Genomic DNA, 23,871 nt, shown 5'->3' with positions numbered 1-23,871 from the left:
GGTGGTATGTTGGCCCATTCCTCCATGCAGATATCCTCTAGATTAGTGATGTTTTGGGCCTGTCGCTGGGAAACACGGACTTTCAAATAGGTTTTCTATGGGGTTGAAATCTGGAGACAGGCTAGGCCACTCCAGGTCCTTCATATACTTTTTACAAAGCCACTACTTCTTTGCCCTGGTGGTGCGCTTGGGTTCATTATTGTGCTGAAAGACACATCCACGTTTCATCTTTAATGCCCTTGCTGATGGAAGGAGGTTTGCACTCAAAATCTCATGATACATGGCCCCATTCATTCTTTCATGTACACAGACCAGTCGTCCTGTTCCCTTTGCAGTGAAACAGCCCCAAAGCAAGATGTTGTCACCCCCCATGCTTCACAGTAGGTATGGTGTTCTTTGGATGAAACTCAGCAGTCTGTCTCCTCCAAACTCAACAAGTTTTGTTTCTACAAAACAGTTCTTCTTTGGTTTCATCAGACCATATGACATTCTCCCAATACTCTTCTGGATAATCCAAATGCTCTCTAGCAATTTTCTGACCATCCCAGACATGTACTGACTTAAACATGAGGACACGTCTGGCACTGCAGCATCTTAGTCCCTGGCAGTGTAGTGTGTTACTGATGGTAGCCTTTGTTATGGTGGTCTCACCTTTATGCAGGTAATTCATTAGGTCCCCCCATGTGGTTCTGGGATTTTTTCTCACCGTTCTTGTGATCATTTTGACCCCACGGGGTGTGATCTTGCGTGGAATCCCAGATCGAGGGAGATTATCAGTGGTCTTGTATGTCTGTCATTGGTCGATATTAGAATAGGATTGGTGAAAAAAATCTGCTTTCTTAAAGAAAATAAAAAATAGATAACACTTCTTAGTGCCCATGATGGATGTTTGGATGGTTCAGATTTACTTATCCTTTCAAAACAATCAGCAAATCCTAAATTCTTCATGTATCATTTAGATCTAGAAAAGTCCGCCTCACTATAATCATTAAGTGCAAACTGTGCTCTACAGTGGATTCAGTAACCAATGATCCTATCTTCACACAGAATCTTAAAGACTGGGTGGCTGTTCAAAGTGATTCAAGTGATCCACAGTTTCGGGAGGAATTGATTAGGATGGTTCAAATGACAGCTGAGAAGATTCGCACATTGGGTGCGTCTGTCCAGCTAGTAGATATGGGCTTCGAAACAGTAAGTGTATTAATATTACTATGGATGTATGTAAAGTAATATAAAGGTTATGAGTCTTTGTGTAAATATAATTCTTAATTAATTATTTACAAAATTTGAATCAAAATGCAGGAATTTGACTGAAATTTGTGACCTCTAGCAAAGTCCTTCTCATTTACTCCAAAGTAAAGTTATTCCTGATGCTTCTGGAAAGTAAATTGAAATTTAAAAGAGATTTTCTCGAGTTTGCAAGTTATCCTTTATCCATTGAAGAGAGGATAACTTTTAAATCACCGACCACTAGGATCCCCACCAATCCCAATAACAATTCTCAATGGGACCGCCGGAGATGGCTGAGTGCAGCGTTCGGCTGGTCTTCTGCACTCCCATAAAAATGAATAGAGCGTCACTACACATCATAGACCACCGCTTCATTCATTCTTCAGAGCTCCAGATATTGGGATTGGGAGTCCCAGCGGTCAAACCGCCAGGAATAGGGGAGATATCGATTAACCCGTAAATAGGGGATAACTTAGACTTGAGAATATGCCAAGTAAAATGAACTTTTAGGCTATGGGCCCACGTAGCGTTTCATTCCGGACACTAAAAACCGGACTCCTTCCCAGAAACCGCGCGTTTTTTCCCGCGCGATTTCACAGCGATTTTACCGCGATTATGTTTGCGATTTTGCCGCAATTTTCGCGTGCGATATTCAAGCACTTTCCAAGTGATTTGAAGCATCGCTTGGAAAGTGATTGACAGGTTGGTCACACTCGTCAAACATAGTGTTTGACAAGTGTGAGCAGCTTTTTACTATTGAGGCCGCCTATGCGGCATCAGTAGTAAAAGATAGAATGTTAAAATGCTAAAAAAAAATTAAAAAATCGGGGTATATTTACTGTACCTTCCGACATCCCACGCTGCATTCCCGGCCTCAGCGTTCCCAGTAATGCCTTGCGAGACCTGTGATGACGTTGGTCTCGCGTTACTATAGCGATCTCGTGAGACCGCTAGAGTCACGCGAGACTACATCATCACAGGACCTTGCCGCAAGGCATTACTGGGAACGCTGAGGCCGGGAATGCAGCGCGGGACGTCGGAAGGTAAATATACCCCGATTTTTTATTTTTTATTCTTTTTTTACAGGGGTATGGTACCCAGGGCCTGGAGGACAGTCTCCTCTCCTCCACACCGTGTGTACCAACCACACATGAGACGCTTAACTTCGCGCATGGTGGGCATAGCCACATGCGGGAAGTCAGCGATTCTCATGCATTCCTATGGGTGCGGAATCGCGGCAATTCTTTGCGATTCCGCACAAAAGAATGACCATGCTGCGATTTTTTCCGCGATGCGATTCCGCCGCGAAAAAAAGCGCAGCATTAGCACAGCATGTGCGGAATGCCATAGGAATGCATGGGGGGCGTTCTGTACATGATTTTTAAACATTTTCGCAGCGTTTTCGCACAGAAAATCACGGCAAAAACGCTTAAAAATCGCTACGTGGGCACACAGCCTAAATTTACATTATGTAAACCTACACTTTAAATATGTTCTCATACACTGTTCTTGTCTCTGTGTGATCAATTGATTTTATAATGTGACTTGAGCTAGTGTGGCAATGGTAGTGTTGGGGATCCACATAAAGTCACTGGCGGCAGGTCAGCACATAGGCGCAATCTTTTCAGGCAGTGTTCTGCATGATCTCATTATTCTCATGATCTCTGAGTTTGGGTCCAGGATTATCCAAAAAGTTGCACTGCAGAAATACAGGTACCTAGTTAAATGTCAGGAAAGATGTATATCTTTGTCCTGTGTTAGCCAGTAGATAGAAAAATATTCAGGATTGAGAGTCCTCAGTGGTTGATACCTTTTAATGGCTAACTGAAAAGATGGTAACACATTGCAAGCTTTCGAGACTACTCAGGTCTCTTCATCAGGCTAGACTAATACAAAATCTGAAGTCACATATTTATGCACAATACAGCCTAGAAAAAATGCAATAGATAAGACAAGTGACGTGAAGCAGAACTATCAATATGGGAGAGGGAGAAACATAAATATAAACATTGGACCAGTTCATAGATAAGGAGTCTGGATGTTTTATGGTCCTCTGATTGGGGTCTAGTTCTGTGTTGCCCCCACACGGTTTTAAAAGGAAATTCCTTAATTGATGTAAAAAGACATAAATCCATGCGACACATTCATTCCAGCACTGAGAGTGTCAAAGTTCGTCATAAATTTGTACTCCCAAACTCGTCTCTCTCTCTGAGAATTGAAGTTACCTTTCAATACCAGTAATTTCATATCCACGCTGCTGTGATCAGGGATACAGAAATGTTTTGCCACAGGTAGATCCATTCTTTTTTCTCTTATTGTGTGACGATGAGCATTCATCTTGTTCTCAGTTTTTGCCCTGTCTCCCCCACATACAGACCCCCAGTTGGACATTTAGTACAAATAATTAAGTACACCACATTAGATGTAATGCAGGTAAAAGTACCTGGGATCTTGTAGTCCTGATGTGAGTTGGGGATCTTTATCTTGTCCGTGGTCATTATAAATGGCCAGGTTTTACATTTTTTCTGGTTGCAAGGAAAGGTTCCTGCAGTTGTTGGAGAGGACAGGGAGCTTCTGACAATGATGCTTCTTAAATTTGGGGGCTGCCTAAAACACAGCAGTGGGGGGTCTGGAAAAATGGATTTCAATCGGGCATCTTTTTGTAGTAAAGGTTGTAATTTCCGTGCAGCTCCCCTTAGCACCTCCAGATTTGGGTTGTAGGTGACTACTAGAGGCACCCGGTTATTTTCTTCTTTAGCTTTGTAATTTAGCAGGTGATTCCTTGACAATCTGGTGGCTCTTGTAATTTGGTTTTCAATTGTTCTTGGATGGTAACCCTGATTCAAAAAGGTCTTTTTGAGGCGACCAAGGTGTTTGTCTCTATCCATGGGGTTGGAACATATACAGTCATATGTTAAACTTTGGGCACCCCTATTAATGTTAACCTTTTTTCTTTGTAACAATTTTGGTTTTTGCAACAGCTATTTCAGTTTCATATATCTAATAACTGATGGACTCAGTTATATTTCTGGATTCAAGTGAGGCTTATTGTACTAACAGAAAATGTGCAATCTGCATTTAAACAAAATTTGACCGCTGCAAAAGTATGGGCACCCTTATCATTTTCTTGATTTGAACACTCCTAATTACTTTTTACTGACTTCCTGAAGCACTAAATTGGTTTTGTAACCTTATTGAGCTTTGAACTTCATAGCCAGGTGTATCAAATCATGAGAAAAGGTATTTAAGGTGGCCACTTGCAAGTAGTTCTCCTATTTGATTCTCCTATGAAGAGTGGCATCATGGGCTCCTCAAAACAACTCTCAAATGATCTGAAAACAAAGATTATTCAACATAGCTTTTCAGGGGAAGGATAGAAAAAGTTGCCTCAGAGATTTAACCTGTCAGTTTCCACTGTGGGGAACATAGTAAGGAAATGGAAGAACACAGGTACAGTTCTTGTTAAGCCCAGAAGTGGCAGGCCAAGAAAAATATCAGAAAGGCAGAGAAGAAGAATGGTGAGAACAGTCAAGCACAATCCACAGACCACCTCCAAAGACCTGCAGCATCATCTTGCTGCAGATGGTGTCACTGTTCATCGGTCAACAATACAGCGCACTTTGCACAAGGAGAAGCTGTATGGGAGAGTGATGCGAAAGAAGCCGTTTCTGCAAGCACGCCACAAACAGTTGCCTGAGGTATGCAAAAGCACATTTGGACAAGCCAGTTACATTTTGGAAGAAGGTCCTGTGGACTGATGAAACAAAGATTGAGTTGTTTGGTCATACAAAAAGGCCTTATGCATGGAGGCTAAAAAACACAGCATTCCAAGAAAAACACTTGCTACCTACAGTATAATTTGGTGGAGGTTCCATCATGCTTTGGGGCTGTGTGGCCAATGCCGGCACCGGGAATCTTGTTAAAGTTGAGGGTCGCATGGATTCAACTCAGTATCAGCAGATTCTTGACAATAATGTGCAAGAATCAGTGACGAAGTTGAAGTTACGCAGGGGATGGATATTTCAGCAAGACAATGATCCAAAACACTGCTCCAAATCTACTCAGGCATTCATGCAGAGGAACAATTACAATGTTCTGGAATGGCCATCCCAGTCCCCAGACCTGAATATCATTGAACATCTGTGGGATGATTTGAAGCGGGATGTCCATGCTCGGTGACCATCAAACTTAACTGAACTGGAATTGTTTTGTAAGCAGGAATGGTCACAAATACCTTCATCCAGGATCCAGGAACTCATTAATAGCTACAGGAAGCGACTAGAGGCTGTTATTTTTGCAAAAGGAGGATCTACGAAATATTAATGTCACTTTTATGTTGAGGTGCCCATACTTTTGCACTGGTCAAATTTTGTTAAAATGCAGATTGCACATTTTCTGTTAGTACAATAAACCTCATTTGAATCCAGAAATATAACTGAGTCCATCAGTTATTAGATATATGAAACTGAAATAGCTGTTGCAAAAACCAAAATTGTTACAAAGAAAAAAGGTTAACATTAATAGGGGTGCCCACACTTTAACATATGACTGTATATGTTCCAACCCCATGGATAGAGACAAACACCTTATAGAGACAAACACCTTGGTCGCCTCAAAAAGACCTTTTTGAATCAGGGTTACCATCCAAGAACAATTGAAAACCAAATTACAAGAGCCACCAGATTGTCAAGGAATCACCTGCTAAATTACAAAGCTAAAGAAGAAAATAACCGAGTGCCTCTAGTAGTCACCTACAACCCAAATCTGGAGGTGCTAAGGGGAGCTGCACGGAAATTACAACCTTTACTACAAAAAGATGCCCGATTGAAATCCATTTTTCCAGACCCCCCACTGCTGTGTTTTAGGCAGCCCCCAAATTTAAGAAGCATCATTGTCAGAAGCTCCCTGTCCTCTCCAACAGCTGCAGGAACCTTTCCTTGCAACCAGAAAAAATGTAAACCCTGTCCATTTATAATGACCACGGACAAGATAAAGATCCCCAACTCACATCAGGACTACAAGATCCCAGGTACTTTTACCTGCATTACATCTAATGTGGTGTACTTAATTATTTGTACTAAATGTCCAACTGGGGGTCTGTATGTGGGGGAGACAGGGCAAAAACTGAGAACAAGGATGAATTCTCATCGTCACACAATAAGAGAAAAAAGAATGGATCTACCTGTGGCAAAACATTTCTGTATCCCTGATCACAGCAGCGTGGATATGAAATTACTGGTATTGAAAGATATTTAGGATTGAGAGTCCTCAGTAGTTGATACCTTTTAATGGCTAACTGAAAAGATGGTAATACATTGCAAGCTTTCGAGACTACTCAGGTCTCTTCATCAGGCTAGACTAATACAAAATCTGAAGTCACATATTTTCAGTTAGCCATTAAAAGGTATCAACTACTGAGGACTCTCAATCCTGAATATTTTTCTATCCACTGGCTAACACGGTACAAAGATATACATCTTTCCTGTATCAATATGGTATTGAAAGGTAACTTCAATTCTCAGAGAGAGAGACGAGTTTGGGAGTACAAATTTATGACGAACTTTGACACTCTCAGTGCTGGAATGAATGTGTCGCATGGATTTATGTCTTTTTACATCAATTAAGGAATTTCCTTTTAAAACCGTGTGGGGGGCATCACAACACAGAACTAGACCCCAATCAGAGGACCATAAAACATCCGGACTCCTTATCTATGAACTGGTCCAATGTTTATATTTATGTTTCTCCCTCTCCCATATTGATAGTTCTGCTTCACGTCACTTGTCTTATCTATTGCATTTTTTCTAGGCTGTATTGTGCATAAATATGTGACTTCAGATTTTGTATTAGTCTAGCCTGATGAAGAGACGTGAGTAGTCTCGAAAGCTTGCAATGTGTTACCATCTTTTCAGTTAGCCATTAAAAGATATCAACCACTGAGGACTCTCAATCCTGAATATTTTTCTAGTTAAATGTCAGGTACTCTTCCAGTTCTTTTTTTAAGTTAACAATCTAAGATAATGTGGGACTAGACGACCTCAGGAGTATTAACTCCAATATTTATCCACAGCTTCAGGGTGGACAAAAAATCAAGTTCCCCCCAGCAATTCTAGCCCAGCTGGGAAAAGACACTGTTAAGGCGACTGTTTGTTTTTATGGACACGTTGATGTTCAACCTGCAAAAAAAGGGGATGGCTGGAACACTGATCCCTACGCAATGACTGAAATCAATGGTTAGAATTTCTTTTTATTTCAGTATTTTTCCTATTTTCTTTAGCATTGTTTATGATGTTCAATAGAAAGATTTGGAAATTGTTATCATTCTGTGATTTCTCAGCGTTCATGAATGTTTCACTGCTTTATGTAATATTATCTGCTAATGTATTTCATAATCTTCACACATGAAGGAAACCTGTATGGAAGGGGAGCTACGGACAACAAAGGCCCTGTCCTAGCCTGGATACATGCCATAGATGCCTACATAGCCATGAAAAAGGTACAATATGTCTTTTTAAAGCGAATATTCAAAAAATAATTTGGATATTTCGTTTTTTAATAGTGATACCTGATTAATTAAATTTAGATCACTTTGTGGCTTCCTATTTTTTTTTTTTTTATTTCCACCATGCTTTGTTAGACATTAAAAGAAAAAAAGAGTTTGGTATCATGTTAGCCAGTTGAAAAAATAACGCTCTCAGTGTGAAAAACAAGATAACCTTGTAGTTATGATACCTTTTATTGGCTAACAAAAATAAAATAAATGATGTTGCAAAGCAAGCTTTAGAGACTTCTTAGGTCCCTCCCTCAGGCATGGTATATCAAAGTTTCTGAAGAAACACAGATATGTGCACAAATAAACATGGTATAAGTTATGGTTTATACCATGCCTTTTTTGGTGGTTGTTTTTGTTTGTTTGTGCATATATCTGTGCTTCTTCAGAAACTTTGTTAAACCATGCCTGAGGAAGGGACCTAAGAAGTCTCTAAAGCTTGATTTGTAACACCATTTATTTTATTTTATTTTTGTTAGCCAATAAAAGGTATCATCACTACAAGAGTATCTTGTTTTTCATACTGGGAGCATTATTATTAGATATTATGCTGTCTAGCTAAAAAGAAAACATATGCTTATATTTGAAAGTCCAGGAGTGCTTGTGACCACCACACTCAAGCCGCTTTCACACATTTGTATGTTGCAACCCAAGAATAGATCATGATGTACAGACGAGCCGCGCGTCTCCTAATCTGAACTTGATAGCCTTGCATATGGCTACGAGGCTGCCAAGTTCAGGTCAGGACACTCATAGACAGTCCTTTCATCGTGTCTCGTACTCAGACCGTGGCATTCATATGTGTTGGCAGCGGATTATTCAGGATACTCTCCAAGGGTGTGACGACAAAGCTTCTTTATTCAGGAACAATCAGAAGCAATATATGATAAGCTTAAAGGGAATCTGTCACCCCATTTTTGGCCTATAAGATGCGGCCACCGCCATCAGGGGCTTATCTACAGCATTCTGTAATGCTGTAGATAAGCCCCCGTTGTAACCTGAAAGAAAAGAAAAACGAGTTAGATTATACTCACTCGGGGATCCAGTCAGGTCCGATGGGTGTTGCGGTCCGGTCCGGCACCTCCCATCTTCTAGAGATGACGTCCTCCTTCTTACTTCTGCCGCTGCTCCTGCGCAGGCGTACTTTCTCTGTCGCGGCGCCTGCGCACTGCAGTATTTTACTCTGCCCTCAACAGGGCAGAGAAAGTACGCCTGCGCAGGAGCCACGGCAGAAGTAAGGAGGAGGACGTCATCTCTAGAAGATGGGAGGCGCCGGACCGGACCTCGACACCCACCGCACCCGCCCCCCGGTGAGTATAATCTAGCTTGTTTTTCTTCTCTTTCAGGTTACATCAGGGGCTTATCCACAGGATTACAGAATGCTGTAGATAAGCCCCTGATGGCGGTGGCCGCAGCTTATAGGCTGAAAATGGGGTGACATTTGAACAGTTGTGTAGGCTATAATGGGTACTTGTTCTATTCTTAAAAAAAACATGGATAGAAAATATACATGAAAAACAGGCATCTGAATGAGGCTTGATTAAGAATTTACATTCACCTGGTTTGTTAAATAAAGTTTGCGCCACTCCGATTGTTTTTCTTTTATTAATTTGGTGTTATTATGAGGATCAAAATAAAATTGAGCAAACCAAGCAGGAATTTCTTCAAAGTTACACCTGCCATAGTTATAAGTTCAATTTCAGCTGAAAAGGCCAATTTTGATTTTTTTTCCCCAATGTTGTTCACTAGTGATGTTTTTTTTATACATAATAATTGACGGTTTGGTTTTGGATTTTGGCTGAACATGATCGCAATACTGTCAACTAAAAGTTCTGTCATATCTCTGTAGTTATGCCTCTGAAAGTCCGCTTTCATCATATGTCAAATGCCAGCTTTATACTGGAACACTATTGCATCATGATGGTGTAAAATGCACAAGAGCGGTAGTCATGACCGAGCTGCTGTCCGATCACGCTTTAGGACTTTACAGACAAATGATGTCCCAGTGTGCTGTCAGGTGTGGGGTGCATCACACTTACTTGTAGGCCACATGCCTGTGCTGCCTTCAGGCTTCCATCCTCAGGACACACAGTTCATGTGACACCAAATTCATTAAAATAGACAAACGTTTGTTGGTCAGTTCAAATTCATCAGGAGGTGACATGGGGGATAGAGCACAGCATTCACGTTTCCTTCCTCCTAAGTACTATACCTCTTCAGGCATGCCACGCATTCATCCTGGACTACTACCAAGTCCACTATCTCCTTCAGCCTCAGGGATTTCCTATCCAATTCATCAGTTCACCTATGGCCGGCCACCTCCCTCCACATAATTCAACGTACACTGACATCAAGATGTCAGAAGATCAGGTCCACTCCTTAGTACCTGGCCCAAGCCCTCGGCTCCAGACGTTACAGGAATGTCCATAAGGGATTTCAGTACAGCCTTCCACTGCTTTGGTAACTGGCATGTGCTGTCCCTAGCAGCCCACTGCACCTGAACTTGACCTCGACACTGCACTTCTCTAATTACTCACATTCAAGAAGTGCCCACCTTTTATTAGCACTAGTTCCCACCCACTCTGCTAGTTCTATCATTAACAATTTACTATCTTATGGACTAAACCTCTCTCTCAGGCAAAACTAACAGGTCAAGGAAATTCTTATCCTCTCTTGCTGACAACTTTATCTTCCAAAAGGTAAGGGAGAAAACAAGGGGAACTGCTACCTTGGATCTAATCCTTATAAACAGGGAGGAAATGGTTGAGGAGGTAAAAGTGGCTGGGACCCTAGGAGGTAGCGACCATGCTATTTTAGAATTTTGGATTACTAGAGGTGGAAGACCTGTGAAGACTCAGATGTCAAGGTTAGATTTCAGAAAGGCAGATTTTAAGGGATTCAGAAAGAGAATTGGAGGGATCCAATGGCTGGATATCCTTAAAGACAAAAATGTCCAGGAAGGATGGGAAATCTTGAAAAATGAAATTCTCAAAGCACAGTTGTTAACAATTCCGAAAAGAGGGAAGAATAGGAAGCATTTAAGGAAACCAGGATGGATGAAGACAGAACTTAAGCACATGCTAAAAAGGAAGAAAAAAATGTTTATAAAATGGAAAGAGGGAGGCATATCTAAAGAAGAATATAATGCTGTCTGCAGAACCTGCAGGGCACAAATCAGATTAGCTAAAGCTGAAAATGAACTGAGGCTTGCAAGAGATGTCAAAAGCAATAATAAAGGATTTTGGGGATATGTCAAAAGTAAAAGAAAAGTCAAAGATGCTATAGGATTTTTACAGGATGAAAATGATGAAATGGTAAGACAGGATGTTGAGAAGGCTGAACTTTTAAATTCCTATTTTGCATCTGTTTTCTCTCAGAAAGGAAATGCAACATCAACTGTTATTCACTGTCCTATTAAGGGAATAGAAGAATCCAGGATATCTATAAACAGAAAGATAGTGAGGAAACACTTAGCTAACCTAAATGAATTCAAGTCTCCAGGTCCAGATAAATTACACCCCAGAGTACTGAAGGAGATAGCAGAAGAAATTTTTGAACCCCTCTCCATAATCTTTGAAAATTCTTGGAGAACAGGAGAAGTGCCAGAAGACTGGAGAAGAGCAAATGTTGTTCCTATCTTCAAAAAGGGGAAGAAGGTGGACCCAGGCAACTATAGGCCGGTGAGTCTGACTTCTATACCAGGAAAGATCTTTGAACAAATTATTAAACAACATGTATGTCAATACCTGGATAAGAATGAAGTGATTAAACAGAGTCAGCATGGGTTTCTAACTAATAAGTCATGTCAGACTAACTTAATTTCCTTCTATGACGGTATCACTGATTGGGTGGATCAAGGAAATGCTGTAGATATAGTATATCTTGACTTCAGCAAAGCATTTGACAAAGTCTCTCATACAATCCTTATTGAAAAAATGACTAAGTATGGAATGGACAAGGCAACTGTTAGGTGGATTCATAACTGGCTTAGTGATCGGACCCAAAGAGTGGTCGTAAATGGCTGTACATCCAGTTGGAAGAATGTCTCAAGTGGGGTACCACAGGGCTCTGTCCTGGGCCCTGTATTGTTCAACATCTTTATCAACGATTTAGAGGAAGGAATTGAGGGTAAACTGATTAAATTTGCTGATGACACAAAGCTAGGAGGGATAGCTAATACTAGAGAAGAGAGAGAGAGGATTCAAAAAGATTTAAATAAACTGGAGAAGTGGGCAGCAACTAACAGAATGGTTTTTAACAGGGAGAAATGCAAAGTACTACATCTGGGCAATAAAAATGAAAAAAGCATATATAGAATGGGAGGAATAGGGCAAAGTGACAGCACATGTGAAAAAGACTTGGGTATACTAATAGATCACAGACTGAATATGAGTCAACAGTGTGATGCAGCAGCAAAAAAGGCAAATGCAATTCTAGGATGTATTAACAGAAGCATACAGTCTAGATCACGTGAAGTCATTATTTCCCTCTACTCCTCTTTGGTCAGACCTCATCTGGAATATTGTGTCCAGTTTTGGGCACCACATTTTAAAAAAGACATCAACAAACTGGAGCAAGTTCAGAAAAGAGCGACCAGAATGGTGACCGGTCTGCAAACCCTGTCTTATGAGGAAAGGTTGCAGGATTTGGGAATGTTTAGTTTGCAAAAGAGAAGACTGAGAGGAGACTTAATAGCTGTCTACAAATATCTAAAGGGCTGTCACATTGTAGAAGGATCAACTTTATTCTCATTTGCACAAGGAAAGACTAGAAGCAATGGGATGAAACTGAATGGGAAGAGACACAGTTTAGATATTAGAAAAAACTTTTTGACAGTTAGAGTGATCAATGAGTGGAACAGGCTGCCACGAGAAGTGGTGAGTTCTCCTTCAATGGAAGTCTTCAAACAGAGGCTGGACAGACATCTGACTGGGATGATTTAGCGAATCCTGCTTTGAGCAGGGGGTTGGACCAGATGGCCCAGGAGGTCCCTTCCAACTCTACGATTCTATGATTCTATGATTCTATGATTCTAAACCTATTGTTCTTATCCTGTGTCTTATACTGTTGCTAAACCACTTATTATATAAACCAAACTTATGGTATCTCAAAGCTAATTCTATACTTACTCTGCACCTTTACATTACCCACATTATACATTAACACCTTATAATCCTTATATGCTTTAAATCACCATAACACATTATATAAGATGCACATCGCTATTCACATTACATGTAAAACTGCATCCAAAGAAAAGTAAGACTTGTGTGAGGCAGTGACCGGTGTCATATGTGAGGGTCGCTATGTGTCCCCCAGGATGTGCTCTGAAATGTATTAGATCCGCTGGAGTGCCTTGTGATCACAGCAATGTGCCTGTGACTCGCAGGACAGAATAAAAGTAAGTTCAAACCTGGTCAAGCTATTTGGACCAAGGAGTTTGTTTAGGAAAAACCCGATATGGGCTTTTATTTTTTAAACTGACTGCAGGAAGGTAGTGGGGTCCGGTCCATTTCCTCCAGCCCAGGTCTTATGAGTGGCCTATGGCCACAGGTTGGAAAAGGAAAAAAAAACCCTGCTGGGAGGGTTGATTTAGTCAGTGTTGCTCTGGTGTGGAAACAGAACAGGTGATCTGCAGAGCACGCCCTGTGTGAGTTAACACAGGGCCAGCAGAGCCAAAGATACTGGCAACCCTCCCTGCATACCCGGCCGTACGTCGCTCACGGCAACTGCCCTGGACTGGCATTTTGTTTACCCGGCTGCGATCCGGAAGATACAGCGTGCTGTGCACTGAGTTTAGTTGGACATTAAAAACCTTTCTGTTTTGAACTTGCTGGGTCACTGCCTCATAACTGCATAGCGTGGACACTGCTGCTTTACATTTGGTTGGAAAATGCGGGCAGTGTGAATTGAGGCATACCCAAAGCGTGCTGCATGTCGTATATTAGGCCTGCAAAGCTGCAGCTTAAGCTGACTGATAAGATGGAGGAAATACTGAGACAGTTGGCCGCCTCACAGGTGCGACAGCAGAAGCTGCAAGAGGAACAGCAGTAGCAGCTACAGGAGCAGCGGCAAACCAACAATTTAATTCTGCAGCAGATTGCGGCTCTGCCAGAGGCAGGACCCCCAGCCACCACATACCGATGAGAAGCCCGGTACGAGGTCCGTTCAGTGCTGAGAAAAATGGCATCTGAGGATGACATGGAGGCTTTTCTCACCATCTTTGAATGCACTGCAGAGCGGGAGAACTTGCCGGTGGTTCAGTGGACTGAGGTGGTCTCCAACTTCTTGACAGGAGATGCACAAAAGGCCTACCTGGACCTCAGTTGGGATGGTGCCCTGGACTGTTGTGAGTTCATTTTTCCCTTCACCATTGAGGTCTGATGAACTCCCTTCTCTAGTGAAGGAAGGTAGTGAGACTGATTACCAAACACCTGGGCAGCTAGATGATGACTGGGTGGCTGGAATTGAGGACTGGATATAAGGCTGCCGACGCCCTTCTTCCTGGCTGGTGATTTTCCTGCTGGATTCTTGGAGACCAGTCTGATTCCTGCATCTCAAAGCTAAGTTTTTCTGCTCTGCTTTGTACTCTTCAGTTTTGTTTTTGTTTTGCCTTGTTTTTTGGGAGTTCTGTCATCCCCGGCCGGGGGTGAGCTGAATTCCATTTTTGTCTTTGATCTGTTGATATTTTGCTCTGTCTTCAGAATATACCTGAGTGCTGATATAGTCTTTTGAAGCCTAGCGACTTCAGGGCCTGTTTTTCCTATCAGTCGGTTGGCTCATTTTGATAGGGTTTTTGCGGATGGCAGACAGCAGCTTTCCTATCCTGTCCTACGTAGTTAGCTTGGGCCCCATCATTTGCTCAACCTATCTTTCTATCTGTGTTAGTGTTTTCATCTTGCTTCACCGTCATTATATGTTGGGGGCTGCCTATTGCTTTGGGGTCTGCTCTGGGGCCGTTTAGTTTTTCCCCTTTCTGTCTTTAGGCTATATAGTTCTCCGGCTGTGATCGAGGGGTCTAGGGCACCGTAGGAACCCCCCACGGCTACTGCTAGTTGTTGTGGATAGGTTCAGGGGTCTGCAATCCGATAGCTGCCAACCTCTCTGGTTTTTCTGGACTTAGCTGGTATTTTGTTTTTTCCTCCTTCGGTGACTCATCATAACACTGGACTATGGGAAGCTGAAAGGTGAGATCCTTGCTCGACTGGGGGTTAATACATATGTGCAGGCCCAGCGGGTGTTCCAGTGGTCCTTTTCTGAGACTCGCCCAGCCCGGTCTCAAGCTTATGACTTACTGCAACTGGTAAAAAAATGGCTACAGCCTGAGACTTTAACCCCGATCCAGATGGTAGAGAGGGTGGTGGTTGACCGACTGGTGAGGGCCCTGCCAGCCGCCATACAGCGCTGGGTGGGGCAAGGGGACCCGGGCACTCTGGACCAGGTGGTAGGACTGGTGGAGCGGTATACAGCCATTCAAGACTTTATACGGGACACTGCCCCACTTCGGCTGTCACGTAAGGCCCCATCAGCTCAGGAGCCTGGGAAAAATTCACAACCCTCGACAAGGCCCATACGGTTCGTGGCCGAACTGAGGGGACATCTCGGAAGGAGAGTGTGAATCGCCCCGTGTCCCCTAACATGGCCCCACAGTTCCCTTGTGCCCCAGTTCTTAAGTGTTGGCGATGCCAAGAGCCTGGACATGTGGTTGCGAACTGCCCCTTAATGGCCGAACCCATGGACTGCGGGTATACCTGCCGGGTATCTATGTATGCCCAGCCAGACTGCACTGCCTCTACAAACCGTGCTGGTACTGAACATCATCTGTACCAGGTGCTCATTAATGGGTACCAGAAGGGCGCTCTTGGACTCGGGGAGTTTGCTAACTATGGTGCATGGGTCCATGGTTGCTGGAGACAGTCCTGATGGGCGTAAGGTTGGGGTGGTGTGCATACATGGGGACCACCGAGAGTACCCGACCGCGGAGGTCACGTTCTCCACCCCGTGTGGGGAAGTATAACATGTGGTGGGAGTAGTAAAGACTCTTCCATATGGGACTGTGTTGGGAAGAGACTTGCCCATATTCTGGTCCCTGTGGGAGACCAGAGTTAACCCTCTCGGGGACAATGGTATTCCATGCGCTGAACCTGAAGACACCGAGTCAGGGATACCTTCCGTAGGGGTTGCCAACCTAGGGACAGGATGTAATCCTGATAGGTTTCCCTTAGAGGTATTGGCAGGAGAGGTCAAAGAGACCCCACCGATCCCTGAACTAGAGTTGTCCTCTGGTAAGTTCAGGACAGCTCAGCTCTAGGATCCCACTTTGGCATGGGCACGGGAGAGAGTAATTGAGATAAATGGGGTGGCTCAGCAACCGGGTGCGGAGATGGAGTTCCCACAGATGGTAATCAATCAGGAGCTACTGTACAGGGTGGATAAAATCTGGGGTGAGGTGGTAGAACAGCTGGTAGTGCCCCAGCCCTACCGCCGGGTGGTGCTCGACATGGCTCACACTCATACTCACATACTGGGAGGGCATTTGGGAGTCAAAAAGACTCAGGAGTACATACTGCAGCAGTTCTTCTGGCCAGGTGTCTACGCTGAGGTCCAGTTATTGTGAGACGTGTCCGGAGTGTCAACTGACCTCGCCCACCACGAGCTACCGGAACTCATTGGTGCCTCTGCCCATTATAGAGGTACCTTTTGAGTGGATTGCGATAGATCTGGTAGGGCCAGTAGTAAAATCTGCCCGGGGTCACCAGCACATATTGGTAGTCGTAGACTACGCTACCCGGTATCCAAAGGCGATACCGCTCCGCCACACCTCGGCTAAATTAATGACCAGGGAACTGTTTGCAATGTTTTGTCGCCTTGGGCTACCCAAGGAGATCTTGACAGATCAGGGAACCCCTTTTATGTCTAAGCTGATCAAGGAGCTGTGCAAGTTGCTCCAAATTAAACAGCTACGTACATCAGTGTATCATCCACAAACCGACGGGTTGGTGGAGAGGTTTAATAAGACCCTCAAAGCCATACTAAAAAAGGTGGTCACCAAGGGTGGAAGGGATTGGGACATGTTACTGCCCTATCTCATGTTCGCCATCCGCGAGGTACCGCAGGCATCCACGGGGTTCTCCCCATTTGAGCTACTGTATGGCAGGCACCCGAGGGGACTGCTGGATGTAAACAAAGAGACATGGGAACAGGAGCCCACCCCCCCATAAGAGTGTCATCGAGTATGTGGCAAAAATGCAGGATCAAATTGCGGTCGTGCAGCCTATAGTAAAGGAGCATCTGTTGGATGCGCAGTCCGCTCAGAGCCGTACTTATAATAAAAGGGCCACGGTCAGGACCTTTAAAGAAGGGGACCGGAAAGTGGGGGAAGTGAACTATAAAGTTTACCAACCCGGAAAAAGGAAACCCAAGCAGCTATACCATGTAAACCTGCTTAATGCCTGGAAGGACCGGGAATGTTTGGTCACGGAGGCGACTCCGGTCGTACCAACAGAGGGCCCTCTGGCACTGGCCAAGGACACAGCCCGGGGACAGGTTAAAATAAATGAATCTCTCACCAAACAGCAGCGGCGGGAGGCTCGGGCCCTCGTGCAGAGGAATACGGACGTATTCTCAGAGCTGCCAGGCCGGACCTCGGTGATACAACATGACATTATCACTGAGCCCCAGGTAAAGGTGCGGATGAATCCGTACCAAATACCAGAAGCCCAAAGGCAAGCCATCGCAGCCGAGGTGAAGCAAATACTCCAGTTGGGAGTCATTGAGGAGTCCCGAAGTGAGTGGGCCAGCCCCATTGTCCTGATACCGAAACCAGATGGGTCTTTACGCTTCTGTAATGACTTCAGGAGGTTAAATGAAGTGTCAAAATTTGACCTCTATCCCATGCCATGGGTGGATGAGCTAATTGAGAGATTGGGGAAGGCCCAGTGCTTCACCACGCTGGATCTCACAAATGGCTACTGGCAGGTCCCTTTAACTGAGTCTGCGAAAGAAAAGACCGCTTTTATAACACCAAAGGGCCTCTATCAATATGTTGTCTTGCCTTTTGGATTACATGAGGCTCCGGCCACGTTCCAGAGGCTGATGGACATTGTGTTGGTGCCTCACCCGGGTTACGCGTTGGCCTATTTGGATGACAGTCATTTTTAGTACCGACTGGGATACTCATCTGTCCCAAGTGCAAGCAGTGCTGGAGTCTCTTAGAATCGCGGGGTTAACAGCCAACGCAAAAAAGTGCGCGATAGGTCTCACCGAGGCCCGGTACTTAGGATACGTGATTGGCCGAGGGGTTATCAAACCCCAAGCTAACAAAATTGAGGCCATTCAAAACTGGCCAAATCCCTTAAGTACCAAACAAGTGAGGGCATTCCTTGGCATCATTGGATACTACCGTCGGTTTATACCCAATTTTGCTGGGAAATCAGCACCCCTAACGGATCTGCTAAAGGGGAAGAAGACGGTGATGGTCCGGTGGAATTCTCAAGCGGAGGAAGCATTCCACTCTCTGAAGTCGGCGTTGTGTGCATAGCCAGTCCTCATCAGCCCCGACTTCAAGAAATGCTTTATTATCCAAACTGATGCCTCAGAGGTAGGCTTAGGAGCAGTGCTGTCGCAAGAGGTGAAAGGGATGAGCATCCAGTCACCTATTTGAGCCGGAAGCTGACCCCGGCAGAGAAAAATTATAGCGTAGTGGAGAAGGAGTGCTTGGCGATTAAATGGGCCTTGGAGTCCCTGTGCTACTATTTTCTCAGGCGTCAGTTTCGGTTGGCAACGGACCATTCACCCCTTGTCTGGATGAGAAATGCAAAAGAGAGGAATGCCTGAGTCACCAGATGGTTCCTGTCCCTTCAAAACTTCAGCTTCTCAGTGGAACATCGGGCAGGGAAGTCACAGGGAAATGCGGATGCACTGTCACCGGCCCCCTGTATGGTGACGGATGTTCAACCCCACAAATTTGAGCAGGGGGGGGTATGTGAGGCAGTGACCAGTGTCATATGTGAGGGTCGCTATGTGTCCCCCAGGATGTGCTCTGAAATGTATTAGATCCGATGGTGTGCCTTGTGATCACAGCAATGTGCCTGTGACTCGCAGGGCAGAATAAAAGTAAGTTCAAACCTGGTCTAGCTATTTGGACCAAGGAGTTTGTTTAGGAAAACCCGGTATGGGCTTTTATTTTTTAAACGGACTGCAGGAAGGTAGTGGGGTCCGGTCCGTGTCCTCCAGCCCAGGTCTTATGAGTGGCCTATGGCCACAGGTTGGAAAAGGAAAAAAAACCCTGCTGAGAGGGTTGATTTAGTCAGTGTTGCTCTGGTGAGGTAACAGAGCAGGTGATCTGCAGAGCACGCCCTGTGCGAGCTACACAGGGCCAGCGGAGCCAAAGGTATTGGCAACCCTCCCTGCATACCCGGCCTTACGTCGCGCACGGCAACTGCCCTGGACTGGCGTTTTGTTTACCCGGCTGCGATCCGGAAGATACAGCGTGCTGTGCACTGAGTGAGTTTTGTTGGACATTAAAAACCTTTCTGTTTTGAACTTGCTCGGTCACTGACTCATAACTGCATAGCGTGGACACCACTGCTTTACACTGGAAAGACACAAAGCACAAAATAGGGTCTTATCTGGATAACCATGTTAAAAGACTAGCATAATGGTGCCCACTGGTAGGGTTGTATGGACACAACCACTGGTAACACTTAAGGCTGTTGAAGACCCACAAGAGGATAAAAGTGCAGGTAATGGAGAAACAAGTAGGTTAATTCTGCGCTGCCGTGTAATAATGATGAAGAATGTCAATCCGAGTATAAGTGGTTTATTTGTCAACGTGTTTCAAATAATAGACTTCTTCAGGACAACCACGATAAAGATACATTCCACAGAAGTCGGTATAAATAATAATGAGGAATTTTGTTCATAGCAAGTGTAAGAAAAACAGATCTAATTCTGTTTCAAATAACTAATACGCCTGTTTCTTCCCCCATTACTAACAACTCCACTACTGGCAACCCTGTCATTTCTACAGAGGTACCGACACTTAGTGCTCCTGTGGTTAACCTTCAGAGTGCAAAGCAAAAGTCTTCCTACATCTACTCCACATCTACTACCACTTTTGAACCTACTGATAAACAAGTGCCTGGTTCACTTTCTTAGCTCACCTCTTTTCCGGACACACGCAAACACCTTGAAGCCATTAGGCTACAGATTGACAAAATTCTGAAAGAAAGAAGACTCTCTCTTCCACATCTAGAGAACACTCTGCCTGATGTGATAATAGGTGGAGTAACTGCTTGTACACTACCACCAGCAAGGTTGGCTAGCACATTTCAGCCTGGGGGCTAATCACAAGGCAGTGGTCCTGGAGTTGGAGTGGTCCACCTTTGCCCTGCTTATCTATGGCACTGCATTAAAGCAGCAGAGATAACAGGCTTTAAAAACAGGCTGGTACATACATATGGGAACATAACTTGCTGCTGCAGAGCTATGAGAGCAGAACCAAGTTTACTGTCTACATAGTTTCTGCAACAGAAGCAAGCTAGCTACATACACACGAGAACGGAACCAAGATTACTACATAGATACTGGAACTGACAGGAGTTTACTAAAGAGATATGGGAGCAGAACCGAGCGCACTACAGAGATATGGGAGAAGAAACAAGCATACTAGAGAGATATGGGAGCAGAACCGAGCGCACTACAGAGATATGGGAGTAGGACCGAGCTTACTACAGAGATAAGGGAGCTTACTAAGTCCACTAGATAGATACAGCAAAAGAACCAAGCCTCCTACATAGATACAGAAACAGAACCAAGCTTACTGCATACATATGCTACCAGAACCCAGACTACTACATAGATACAGTACCAGAACCAAGCTTACTGCTTAGATATGGTACCATAACTGACTATTTAACATAACATAACTATATAGGTACGGGAACATAACCAAGCTTACTGCATAGATACTGGAGCAAAACCAAGTTTACTACATAGATACAGTACCATAACTCAGCTCACTTCATATACAAAAGTTACCTAGTGAGGTCCTTTTTAACACCATCTTTAAAAAAAAAATACCTTTTGGAAACTTTATTTTCACCCTCAAAAAATATTTTGTGATTCTGTGTTAGGATAAAGTTGTTTACATACTCTCTGTCACATCACTGCTCCATATGCAGTTTGTATAGAGACAATCACATGCCAATCTTTTCTGATAAACCCAACTGAAACAATGAGAGGAGCAGTAGAGAAAGTGTTGTCTCTATAAAAATTGCATATGAGATGTGATGAGCATATGGAACACTGATGTGACTAGTGCAGAGAGTGTAAAAACAGACAAATCCTAATAGTAAATTACACAATGTTAAAGGGAATCTGTCACCTCATTTTTACCTTATGAGCTGCAGCCACCGCCATCAGGGGCTTATCTACAGCATTCTGTAATGCTGTAGATAAGCCCCCGATGTAACCTGAAAGATAAGAAAACCTAGTTAAGGCCCCGTCTCACATAGCGAGACCGCTAGCGAGATCGCTGAAGCGTCACCGATTTTGTGACGCACCAGTGATCTCGCTACATGTGGCACATAGCGGCGAACAGGCCCCCACTGCGATGTCGCTGATCGTGTTTGAATGTCCTGGGCCATTTTTTGATCGCTGGTGTCCTGCTGGCCAGCACGCATCGCTGTGTTTGACACGAATGAGCGACCTCGTTAGCGACTCAGAAATCATGGATGCAGGCGGGAGTCGTCAGAATCGCTGCTGTGTGACAAGGTCCCAATGACCGCCGAGGTCGTTATACGGATCGCTGGATCTTTGCTGCGTCATTGGGTAAGTCTGCCTGTTTGACGGCCATGTAGCGATCATGTAGCGACGCTCCAGCGATCCTTACCAAGTCTTATTGTTGTTGGGATCGCTGGTGCGTCGCTTAGTGTAACGGTACCCTTAGATTATACTCACCAGGGGGGCGGCCAGATCAGATGGGTGTCACGGTCCGGGTCTAGCGCTTCCCATCTTCTAGTGATGATGTCCTCCTTGCTTCTGCCGCGGCTCCTGCGCAGGCGTAATTCTCTGCCCTGTCGAGGGCAGAGCAGAGTACTGCAGTTCGCAGGCGCCAGACCTCTCTGACCTTTCCCAGCTGCGCACTTCCAGCCACGACTCGTCTGCACAGATTACAACAAAAACACATTTGACTTCTCACATTTGCAGCGTGGTCTACATCTATTCCTTACCTACATTACCCCCCCCACTCTGCATGCACCGGAGGTGTGGAACACTGACCCCAATATTTAGAAAAATGTGTCATTACTATGATTACTCCCTCTCCCCAAAAAATTAAAGTGGCCCATAGAAAGTATTAATGCCCCTACTGTGCAAAGTTCCTGTATGCTCCTTTGAAGACTATAGAGTGCCCACACAGCTCTGTATATACAGTATAGTCCTACAGCCCCAAATGCACAATATGATGGTCTCCAAAGCCCTTTATTATACATTGAGGACCCCAGCGCTCTCTATATGTAGCAAAATGTCTGCATAACCCCTATTTACAATATGATGTCCTCAATGCCCCTCTATATATATTAGGAGGCCAGAATTTCTTTGGATCGTGACAGGATGTCTAACTTTAGAGGAGCTTTTGGTATACTTCTCTTTGTCTTGCAGGTCCTATTTAAGTGATTTCTTGATTGAGAACAGATGTGGCAGTAAAAAGGCCTGGGTATGGCTAGGGAATTTGAACTCCGTTTCCCAAAGATGTGATAAATCACAGTTAATTTATGTTTTAAGAGGATGGACAATAACTTTTTCACACAGGGCCCTGTAGGTTTGAATTTCTTTTTCCCTTAATAATAAAGACCTTCATTTAAAAACAGCATTTTGTGATTACTTGTGTTATTGTTGTCTAATATTTAAATTTGCTTGGTGATCTGAAAAAGTTAAGTGTGACAAACATGCAAAAGAATAGGAAATTAAGGGGGCAAACACTTTTTCACACAACTGTAAATCCCTTATTGATTTTGATATTTCCAGTGGCATTCTGAACTATCAAGAGAAAAAATTTCAATCGATAATCCTTCTATCCCTTTTTTTATCACCTTCCTAAAATCCACAAGGATCCTAAAAATCTCCCACGCTATTCTGTTATCTCAGGGACAGGTTCCCTCACATGCAATCTTGCGGCATTCATAGACAAGATTGTTCAGGATCATGTTCAAAACCTCACTAGCTACCTTAGAGACTCCACACAAGTGGTAGAGTTTCTGAGGAAAATTCCTTGGGATAATTCCTATATTTTTTTTAACTATGGATGTCTCATCTCTTTATTCCAACATCCCACATTCCGAAATGTGTCTGTACGATTAATGCTTGTTTTAGCTGCAACATGTGATATGTAAATGCGGACCTTGGGTGAAATGTCACTCCATGGCCATATGATCTTGCTGACCCCTTCTTCCACGCGCCTGTTTTGAAACGTTGTGTCTATTTTTACCGACTTCTGCTGAATGTATCTCTATCATGGTTGTGTCCTGAAGAAGGTTATACACTTCGAAACATGTTGACAAATAAACCACTTATACTGGGATTGGTATTCTTCATCCTTCCTACTCAGCAGAGCAGAATTATCCCATTTGTTTCTCCATTACCTGCATATATAACTGCATGACACTATACACACAGCGCGATTGTTTTCTTCAGGGGCAGGAACAGGGTAAGACAGTCCACATCTCTACAATGCACAAAAGGGAATATGTGGTGGAATATGTGGTGGATATGAAATTTAGGATACATAGGGCCAAATATTTTAAAGGGGTTGTCCAGCCTTACGGTACAAACGTGCAATCACTCTAAATGACTGCAGACTTGTGAATCCTCCCAGCTCTGTGAAAATTCTCTGATGCTGGCAGCAGGCATTTGGCCGCAAGTATGTGATTTACATACATGTGGTCACATGCCAACTAGACGTGCACAGTCTCATTCAGTGCAAGTGTATTGAGCAAGACTAGACACGTCAAGTCGGCACGTAACCGCATGTATGCGAATCACATACTTGCAGTCACATGGCCGCCAGCTGCCGACGACTGAGAAACCTC

At 44.0% G+C, this 23,871-nt stretch overlaps 1 protein-coding gene across 1 annotated transcript in view; it reads left to right on the top strand.

Annotated features, from left to right (window-relative positions):
• LOC141082662 (beta-Ala-His dipeptidase-like) overlaps positions 1-23,871 on the top strand; it is a 151,153-nt gene that overhangs the window by 83,179 nt on the left and 44,103 nt on the right. The window contains exons 4-6 of the mRNA XM_073566615.1: positions 1,048-1,191; positions 7,301-7,463; positions 7,638-7,726. Of these exons, the coding sequence (XP_073422716.1) occupies positions 1,048-1,191; positions 7,301-7,463; positions 7,638-7,726 (396 nt within the window). The remainder of the gene's footprint in view (positions 1-1,047; positions 1,192-7,300; positions 7,464-7,637; positions 7,727-23,871) is intronic.

Source organism: Dendrobates tinctorius, unplaced genomic scaffold, assembly GCF_039654945.1.
Source record: "Dendrobates tinctorius isolate UK_male_01 unplaced genomic scaffold, ASM3965494v1 ptg000004l, whole genome shotgun sequence".
Classification (NCBI taxonomy): domain Eukaryota; kingdom Metazoa; phylum Chordata; class Amphibia; order Anura; family Dendrobatidae; genus Dendrobates; species Dendrobates tinctorius.
Note: the sequence above shows the minus strand (reverse complement) of the source record. Positions and strands in the feature narration are given on the sequence as shown.